Source organism: Pundamilia nyererei, unplaced genomic scaffold, assembly GCF_000239375.1.
Source record: "Pundamilia nyererei isolate P.nyererei 1_Seehausen unplaced genomic scaffold, PunNye1.0 scaffold00189, whole genome shotgun sequence".
Classification (NCBI taxonomy): domain Eukaryota; kingdom Metazoa; phylum Chordata; class Actinopteri; order Cichliformes; family Cichlidae; genus Pundamilia; species Pundamilia nyererei.
Window position 1 is genome coordinate 601,182 of NW_005187590.1, and position 9,914 is coordinate 611,095.

Here is a 9,914-nt window from a genome sequence, read left to right on the forward strand (position 1 = left end):
ACTTTTTGAAGACAGCATGGGAGGAAGAGTTTGGTTTGCTATTTGGAGATGAGGTTTGGGAGAGGAGTCTGTGTAGGATCCATTCTTGTTCTATAAATGCAAGGCATCCATTAATTCAATTCAAAGTGCTTCACAGACGTCATTATTCAAAAACTAATTTGCATAGGATTTTTCCTTCCATTAGTCCAATATGCGATCGTTATAAACTTGGAGAAGGCTCTCTTACCCATTTATTCTGGACTTGTCCCAAATTGCATAACTATTGGTTAAATGTTTTTCTGATATGTACAACTGCACATTAGAGCCACCCAATAACTGCATTGTCTGGATCCTCCTCTTCCCTTTTACACCTCAGCTCTGCTGCACAAACTACAATTCTGTTTGGAATGGTAATTGCTAAGAAAATTATCTTGGCTCTCTGGAAGTCTGACATTGTACCTCGTGGCTGGCAGAACTGATTGCTCTACTGCATATGGAGAGAATTAGGTATACATTAGAGGACAAACTTAGTACGTTTTTTAATGTGCGGCAGCCATTTTTAGATCATGTATTAAAACAAAGTCTTCTGATCAATAATTCAGTCTACCACCCTAGTGTTTTATTTTTGTAGCTTGCCAGTGTTGAAGTAGTATCTTTGTTGATGCAGTGTAATTTTTTGCCTTTTGTTTTTTTGCCCTTGCTGTTGTGTTGTCTGTTTTTTTTTCTTAAAATCAAAAAACTTAAAAAAATTTTTTTTTTTTTTTTAAATGTGCTAATTTTATTGCAGTCAAAAGGTACGTGTCAAATGTATTCAAACTCTTGAAGTTCTGATAAGCTTCAACTTAAAAAAAATTTAGGTTCTGGTAACTTTTGGGGTTTTGCAGTATAGTTGAACTTTAAGGGGCCTGTTTTGGGTTTAACCTCTTTGGGTTTAACTTCCAGTGTCCACTGTTTTAAGCACCGGTTCGAGCACCGTTTAAGCACCGGCACCGTTTCAAAAGTACCGGTTTGGAACCGGTATTGGATAAAACCTAAACGATACCCATCCCTAGTTACAGCGTCATTAAAAATGGATAAAATTCCTTTTCAGCCTGAAATTCTACACACAATACCGTTAATGACAAAGTGAAAAAAGTTTGCTTGAAACTTCTGAAATTTAGTAAAAGTAAAAAACAGTTGTACATAGGTATATGCAACATTTGCTCAATACTTTGTTGCAGTACTTTTTGAAGCAATTACAGCCTCAAATCTTTTCGAGTATGATGCAACAAGTCTTTTTTTCTGCAGTTTCTTCTTTGCAGAAAATCTCAAGCTCTATCATGTGGGGAGGAGGGATGGGGAGTGTCAGCGCACAGATCTCTCTAGAGATCTGCAGTCAGTTTCAACCTGATCTGTCAATCAGGTTCGAAGTCTGGTCTCTGGCTGTACTACTCAAGGATATTTACAGAACCGCCTCTGTACATTGCTGCATTCATCTTTCCCTAAATGATGAATAGTTTCCCAATTCCTGCTGTTGAAAAAAATCTCTATAGCATGATACAGCCAACACCATGCTTCACTGTAGGAATGGCATTGGGCATTGAGTCTGAGTCACAGCCCTTTGCAGCATGTCTTCCCCTCTCTCTCACCCTTTGCTTTCCTGTTGATTTTTCACTCTCCCTATCAAAAAAGCCAATTAAAGGCCAAAAAACTCTATGGGATGTTATATAAACAGTGTATTTCCAAATCATGTCCAATCAGCTGAATTGACCACAGATCAAGCCAGTTGTAGAAACATGATCAATGAAAATAGGAAGTACCTGAACTCAATTTTAAATGTTATGGTTTTGAATACTCATGTAGGTGTTATATTTCTTATTTTCCCTTTTAATAAATTTGCAATAATTTCAAGCAACCTTTTTTTACTTTGTCATTAGGCAGCATTGTGTTTAGAATTTTAAGGTAAAATATCAATTCAATCCTATTTGGAATATAGCTGTAATATGACAAAATGTGGAACAGGTGAACTGCTGTGCATAGTTTCCAGATGCACTGTAAGACAGAAAGTCAAAGAAGCTCCTCAAAGTTTAAATATAGCCATTACGAAAAAATAAAAGTAAAACTGAAATAAAATTCATCAGCATCATCCTGACTACAAATATGATAAAAGTAAAGACAGTATAAGGAGAGTTGACAAGTCAGATTGTAGCCGTGTTTTAACCTGAGCCATGGAGACCGCATGCTCATGATTGCTGCTCAGCTGCAAAAGTGGTCTGAATTGCTTCTGCAGTCCAGTAAGTAGCAAAGTGTCTGTCTGGACCTCCTGCTCCATTTCCAGCGAATCCTCTTGGAAAACTTCCATCTGAGACAGGGAGAGAACAGTCAAAGGTAAACACACAGCTTGTTGTCACATTTATCTCTTAGACATTTATCTTGTCATCTTATACTAAATGAGCTATGCTGGTGAGAAAATCTTGGATATAATCCTTTGAATACTTAATGTAACTTTTTCAAGTAAGAGTTTATTTGTAATAATATACTAAGTTACTTATAAAATCAGAATATTCTAAACTCTCACAAGAAAAGAAAAATATGTTATTGGAGAAATCTTGATTATTATTGTGAATTATGAGTTTTTCTGAAACGGAGCAGATTTTTTCATATTTCACGTGCTATTCTGCAGGAGCCTACACATTTTAATTCCTTTAATAACTCCTGGTCCATTGTCAACATGAGCTTATATGTGAAGCTCACCGTCATGCCTCTAACCCAATGACTGCTGTTATATATGTGTACTGTTGTACAGTATCAATATCATTATGTAAAGTGGAAATACTTGTTTCTCCAGGTGGGTATTGCTCCTCAGGACCAGCAGCATGTGGTGATTGATAGCTTTGTCTTCATGAAGCTTGGCATTCCTTCTTTTACCCTGTGAATCATAGCATAACAGAAAAAAGTCACTTGATCTTAAACGTCCAAGCAACCAATTTCATTATTTCATCAGTTGAACTAACCTGTACAGAGCAGCCAAATTTCTTAAAACAGCAGTCATTGTTAACTTCAGGACATAACTGTCTATGACTGGTCAGCTGGAAAGCAAGAAAAGAAAAAAATCAGGTTACTAGATGACTTTGTGGAATACTTAACTGATTGGTCAGCAATTCTTGGGGTCTGTATATGTGAATCAGAAACTGTTACATCAGCTTATACTATATATAACTACAGCAACAATGTCCTTTTAATAATTTTCACAATTTTAGACTGAGGTAGCACTATAGTGCTTTTTTTTACTAAGCTGTCCACTGTTTTGTATATAAATGATGTATATACTGAATGCAGGGGATGGGATATACATAACTGCCAGTTATTTCAGATTGTGCCACTGACGTACAAGAGTTGCTATTTGAATAATGCGGACATATATCTTCTTGGTTAAAGTTGATCTCTTTCCTCACCCCCATCCTTCAGTGATACCATTCTGGTTTTGTTATGATGTCTGATTTAGTACTAAAACTGAGAAAAAACTGAAACAACCAACCAGCTCTGGTAGAATATTTGTGTACTACAGCTGGTTGTTTGTTTGAAACAGCAACAGTTAGATGATGGCTGTTCCTGCAGAGCTATGATGTGATTCAGAAGATGAGCTCACCTTGTGCCTGGGGACCTTTTGGGAACAGCCTTCAGGACAGTCTACCTTCACATCTGGACACAAGCTCTGCACATGATCCTATGGAGCACAGAGTCACCACAAAGTCACATCATAAATTTATACTTGTACTGTATTTTAAGAGTAAATTAGTTACACTTCAGGAAGAGAAGCATTCAATTAGATTTTTGCTGTGTATTTTCGTTGGTGAGATAAAGTCCACCCCTGAATTAAAGTAACACATTACAGTGTAGCAAATGAAATCCTTTAGTAATTAGTACCAATCCTGACCTGAGAAAGCTGGACCAAGAACAGCTGGAAAGATTTGGATCACCATTCTCAGTGGTAAAAGAAAAGGTGCAGTTGTTCCTCTTCTGTGCTGTTTCAGTGGACTTTACCTGAATGAGACTGAGCTGGAACAGCTGCCTGCAGTGTGGGCAGGGTTCCCTGCGGTATGGACAGATGTTGGCCAGGTGTTCTTGCAAGTGCCTCCTCTGTAACACTGCAATGCAGCCTGTATTGGTGCATTGCACCTGCTCATACTGACATGACTTCAGGTGCTCCTGCAGGGAGTGAACAGATTACCTCAGTTGTATAGATCTGAGCCAAACATGACTTCAGCTATTTGAAAAACCAAAGAGTGATATTGCAGTGGCAATGTCCAAAACTTCAATAGTCTTGTTATCAACACTAGCACACAGATTTTAGCTAAAAACACCATTCTCACCTTATTTCTGCTATGCAAAACATGGTGTGTCCTTGTGGGCCAGAGAGTCAGAGAACATCTAATCTATTAAGTTGTTAGACTACAATTTGCATATATAGAGTTTACCTGCAGATTGTTTAATGTGAAAATAGTCGTGCATGCTGGGGCATTGGTGCAGTACACTTCTAAACTGGAAATTTCACGTTTGCAGCAGTTATCCTGGAAAACCTGCATGGAAAAAATATTTCTTATAACTTCAACAAATCAAAAGTGCATTTTCAAACTAACACTGAAATTTTCAAACTAAAACTGACAACACCGTTTGCATGTGTCGTCATGTGTTGTCAGTGTATCTTTTCCTTCTGTGTCCAAGAGCTCCACTGATGTCCAAAAAAACATAGAACCATACTGTTACATTTGAGAGCATGGTCAAAGGAGCTTGCAAAGAAAAGCGTCTGGACTTCTTTAAGTTGCTTGAAGACGTTTCACCTCTCATCCGAGAAGCTTCTTCATTCTAAGGTCAAATGAAGAATGAAGAAGCTTCTCGGATGAGAAGTGAAACGTCTTCAAGCAACTTAAAGAAGTCCAGACGCTTTTCTTTGCAAGCTCCTTTGACTACGATGACCTGGATGACTGAGAACCTTCACAGACATTTGAGAGCATGGATTTTCACTACCTTGAACACACACAGTCACTTCAATTCAATTTTATTTATATAGCACCAAATTTAAAAAAACAGTTGCCTCAAGCTGCATTGTAAGGTAAAGACCCTACAATAAAACAGAGAAAACAGGAAACCCCCTATGAGCAAATGCTTTGGTGACAGCGGGAAGGAAAAACTCCCCTTTTAACAGGAAGAAACCTCTGGCAAAACCAGGCTCAGAGAGGAACAACAATCTGCTGCAACCAGTTGGGGGTGAGGGAAGGAAGACAGGAGAAATCACACAAATTATACATTATTTAACCGGAAATCTTGACCTGACTGTGGTGCTGAAGCAAAGGTCAGTGAAATTTTCATTATTCAGCCACAAACACTTCTTTATCAACTAGCTCAAAAAGCTCACTGAATAATAATGACTGTATGCTATGACAAAGTAAAACATGTACTTCTTCACAGTTAGTTTCACATAATGGCAAATGGACTGATTCTTAAATCTTGCTATTGTACTCTACATGAGTATTCAAATCACTTTATGCAACTCATTTACTTTTATATGTCATTGTTTGCAGCTGGTCCTCTGCTTTACTGTTTAGATTCTGTACTTTCATTACATAGGTTTTGGCCACTCAGGTAGCTAATTTAAGAGAAACATTCTACTGTACACTACAACTATTAGAGACACAGCAAATATTGTTGAAACCTCAGTGTTATCGCTTAAAAAACACAGGCTCTTGTGATGTTAGTCTATGTGTATGAAGAAGATATTGTGTTTATTTAAAAAAAAAAAAGAAGACAAATGGATTTAATTTATTTATTGCAATGATCTGTTTCAATTTGCAAGAGACAGTCTGACCCCACCTCTATTCTATGTGAAAATGTAAATATTACTGTTGTACCATAACCACTCTTGACCAGGGAGATGACATCAGGGTATCAATCATGTTTGTTGACCTATAGGCCATTTATTTTGCTATATGAATCTTTTACATTTGCTTCTTTTTTTTCTTTTATTTGTTTTTTGTTTTTTTTAAAAAGGTCAAACATATCAGGTAAAGGTGGGTGCATAGCAACTCATTTTTAGTTCATTATTTGAGGCCCACTTCTTTCCAGTAGCAGGACACTTTATTTTCAGTTGTTTCAGTGAGAGACAATCCTATATATTATTACAATCCTGATTAAATTAAAAATCGTAATAATTAATTTTACTATGAAAATAAATGTTTCTATTAAAAAAAAGTTTGTTTTATATGCTGTCAATTATAGTTCTTATGAAGAAATTCTGAATCAGTAAAAATTGGTATTGGCATGTCACACTTGGACCTGCCAAGAAAACCGTAAATGGCACAGCTCTAGCTTCTGCAGAAGCTAAAAGTCTGCCTGACAAATGACAGCTGCCCTCTGTCTCACCTCAGTTGGTGTGATCACAGCTTTGTCCACTGGGCAAACTGGGTTGGACGGTGAACTCTCCCTGCAACACCAAGCACAATGACCCAACCATACATTTTTTAAGGAGGACATGTGTTAAAATAAGTGTGTTTTAAGGTAGACTGTGTCAGTAAGAGTGCTATGTCAACCAGCTCATGTCTTAAATTGACTGAACTTTTTTAATAGATGGACTGTAAGACCAATATGTTTAACTTGAACAGCTTTTCTTTTAGTTCTTTTCAATTTCACGTGTGTTTTTTGGGAGACTATATCAAATTTTTTACAAGGCTTGTGTCAGTATAAATGTGGTTTTATGTGAACTGTGCCAGTGTGTGTGCATCTTAAGGTGTACTAGCTCTTACAATAGTCCTTGGAGACAGTGGAAGCAGTAGATGTGACCACAGGAGTTTTGCTGGGGATTGAGCACCACCTCTCTGCAGATTGGACAAACAAATTCCTCCTTCAGCTTCAACACAAACTTTAACCTGTGCCTGATGGAAGCCAGCTCTGAATCCCAGGAGACTGTGGGGCCCGACAACCTCCTTCTGGATTCCTCAGACCCCAGCCTCGACTCTTCGGACCTCAACGAGTAGGTCTCAGAGGGAATGCTTGCCTCCTCCGGGGATCCTCCCTGATTTGTATTTGCTGTTGCCATGAGCTTGCAAGAGGCCAGAATAAAGAGCTAGTACAGGTGATTGAAATATAGAAATATGATATAGAAAATTGTGCAGTGCAAAATGGCATCACTACGTTGGGGGTTGCCACAGTGGATCATCTGACTCCAACACACCCTATGCTTAGCATCCTCCTCTGTCACATCAACCCTCTGCATATACATCCATGAATCTTCTCTGTGGTCTTCCTCTTTTTGTCCTGCCTGGCAGGTCTATATTCAAAATCCACTGTCTCCATTTCTAATATATCCACTATTCCTCTTCTGCACATGCCAGCCTTGTCTCTCTAACTTTGTTTCCAAACCACTCAACCTCAGGTCTCACTACCATTTTGTAAATCTTTCCTTTCGTTTTCATTGGTATCACTGTCACAAATCACACCTGACACTAATCCCAACCCACTATTCTCTTCTTCACAATGCATTGCTTTCAATGGTTGCCCCCAGGTTTTTAAACTCATCTACCCTTACTATCTCTGACACCATAACATGCTTTCCCCCAAAGTCCATCCATCCGCTACCGCTTTTCCTTTTCAGGGTCACGGGGGGCGCTGGAGCCAATCCCAGCTGTCGTAGAGCGAGAGGCGGGACAGGTCGCCAGTCTGTCACAGGGCTAACACACAAGGACAGACAACCATTCATACTTACACACCTAGTGACAATTTGGATTTTCCAATTAACCTATCCCCACAAACTGCATGTCTTTGGACGGTGGGAGGAAGCCGGAATACCCGGAGGGAACCCACGCAAACACGGGGAGAACATGCAAACTCCACACAGAAAGACCCCGCCTGATGTTGGAATTGAACTCAGGACCTTCTTGCTGTGCGGCAACAGTGCTAACCACCGTGCCACCGTGCTTTCCCCCAAAGTCTGTAGCATATATAGTAATACATGTAAAAAAAAGAAAAAAAAGAAAAACAAAACTATAGGCAGAGCTTTAATAACAAATCCAACTTCTACAACGCATTAGGAAATCATAACTAAAAGTAAAGTATTTCGGATCAATCATCCCGTTATCATCAAAAGAACAAGACTGTACATTTCTAGGTGTGTGCGCACAGTTACAGCACACAGTGGGGCGTCATACACAGCACATGCTAATGATAGGTACACGTGAACTTTATCTTTGCCGCGACTATACTGCTATGAAACCGTAAAAACAACGTTGATTGTGCGTTAAATGTATTTAAAGTAAAAGAGACAGAGGTCGTTGTGTTGTCTGTGCTCAGTCTACTGGGGAATCCCCGCTGCTGCGTCTTTCTTTACATTTCAGCTCAAATTAATGCTCTGGAGGCCGTTTTACTTACTGCTATGCTTCTCTCAAACAACTTTAAGCACCTTTCGGATATTTAACGCGTTTATCCTCTGAAAAGTTTCGAACGCCAGATGTTCCCTCTGAGCACCACGGCTGATTTACTTTCATTTTCCACTGTGAGTCCAAGCTTCAGCGTTTGGTTTTCTTACCTCAGTAAGTGAATCTCTCTGAAGACATTAAAACACTTCAAGACAGCGATCCATGCAGTCCCAGCATGGATCAATGTTAATGATCGCTATTGATGATCCTATGATAGGCAGCGCAGCCGTAGCAGCAGGAGAAGGAAACGTTAATGCAGGAAGTGATTCAACAACCTGCTGCTGCCCGATGCTATAGGCCTATTGCAGCTCACACGAGGTAAGAAAAATCGTTTCATTCAAACTGTAATGAAAGGCAAGTTACAAGATTAATATCAACCACTGTTGGAAGAAGTACTCAGAACATTTACTCAGATTAAAATCCAGTAATCTAGATTGATATGCTACATCACTCCAACGAAATACAGCGCACATAATGAAGTTGCAGTGCAACTCTAAGGGCTCTTCTCTTGAATCTGTCTGCTGTTACCGTAGGCTACTTTTTTTTTTAACTGTTTAGTGAGATTTTTGTACATTTTTACGTGACACAGAACTATACCTGCCACTTACACCATTTGAACCTGGTATGTTGGCTGTCTTTGTGAAATTCAGAATTGAATATCAAATCATTTCCTCCGGCTAAATTTCACCTCAGCGGCTTGATTTTTTCATTAGAGCAAAGAGATCGGATCACAATGCTCTCATGTTGGCACCTTTACGCTGACTCCCAGTGTATTTTATAATTGACTTTAATATTTTATTGGTTATTTTTAAGTACCTGCTCATAGCGACATCTGGAACCTGTTGTTACCCAGTACTAGTAGAGATCTTGCAGACTCTGAAGGAAATCAGGTCGGCGGAACCCCGACTTAAAACACACCTTTAAGTCAAGAAGCTTAAGATAAGGCCCTCTCTGACTTTTTAATTAGTTTTGAATTGTCTTTTTATTTCTTGCGTTTATTACTTTTGCTTTAATCTGTTGTCTCTGTAAATGTCTTTGCAACATGGACTTTGAAAAGTGCTAAATAAATAAAGCGTTATTATTTTACTAGTCTTATTATTATTAATACTAACAACAAGAAGAAGAAGATGAATAAAACCAGTCATGGTACAAATATATTTTTTTAATGACATTGGCAAATGGCCTCAGAAGGACATGTCAGGAGCTTCATGTTAACATCAATATTTTTTTACCATACTGAAACTCAAAGGACTCTATGATTCTGGTTACATTGAATGCTGTGATTCCAAAAAGCATTAAGAGCACTTGCACAATGAGTTGTTTTTTTTTAAACACCAAGTCCAAAGTGGTAGCACCAGGAAGAAGGGGAATAAATAGCAGACACTCAAATGGCTTACTTTTACTTACCCAATAAAATCTAAACATAATGGGGGAAAAAACAACAACAATAGAACAATTAAAGGAAAACTTTTACTTTGACTGATGGAG

General features: G+C 38.5%; 1 protein-coding gene across 1 annotated transcript in view; it reads right to left on the bottom strand.

The window, feature by feature from the left end:
* Window positions 1-8,667, bottom strand: part of traf5 (Tnf receptor-associated factor 5) — a 13,733-nt gene extending 5,066 nt beyond the window's left edge. Inside the window, exons 1-9 of the mRNA XM_005747111.1 lie at window positions 8,537-8,667; window positions 6,759-7,054; window positions 6,379-6,439; window positions 4,437-4,538; window positions 4,003-4,167; window positions 3,608-3,685; window positions 2,973-3,047; window positions 2,795-2,887; window positions 2,180-2,320 (exon numbers count right to left, since the gene is read on the bottom strand). Of these exons, the coding sequence (XP_005747168.1) occupies window positions 2,180-2,320; window positions 2,795-2,887; window positions 2,973-3,047; window positions 3,608-3,685; window positions 4,003-4,167; window positions 4,437-4,538; window positions 6,379-6,439; window positions 6,759-7,051 (1,008 nt within the window). The 5' untranslated portion in view covers window positions 7,052-7,054; window positions 8,537-8,667. The remainder of the gene's footprint in view (window positions 1-2,179; window positions 2,321-2,794; window positions 2,888-2,972; window positions 3,048-3,607; window positions 3,686-4,002; window positions 4,168-4,436; window positions 4,539-6,378; window positions 6,440-6,758; window positions 7,055-8,536) is intronic.
* Between the last annotated feature and the right edge of the window lie 1,247 nt (window positions 8,668-9,914).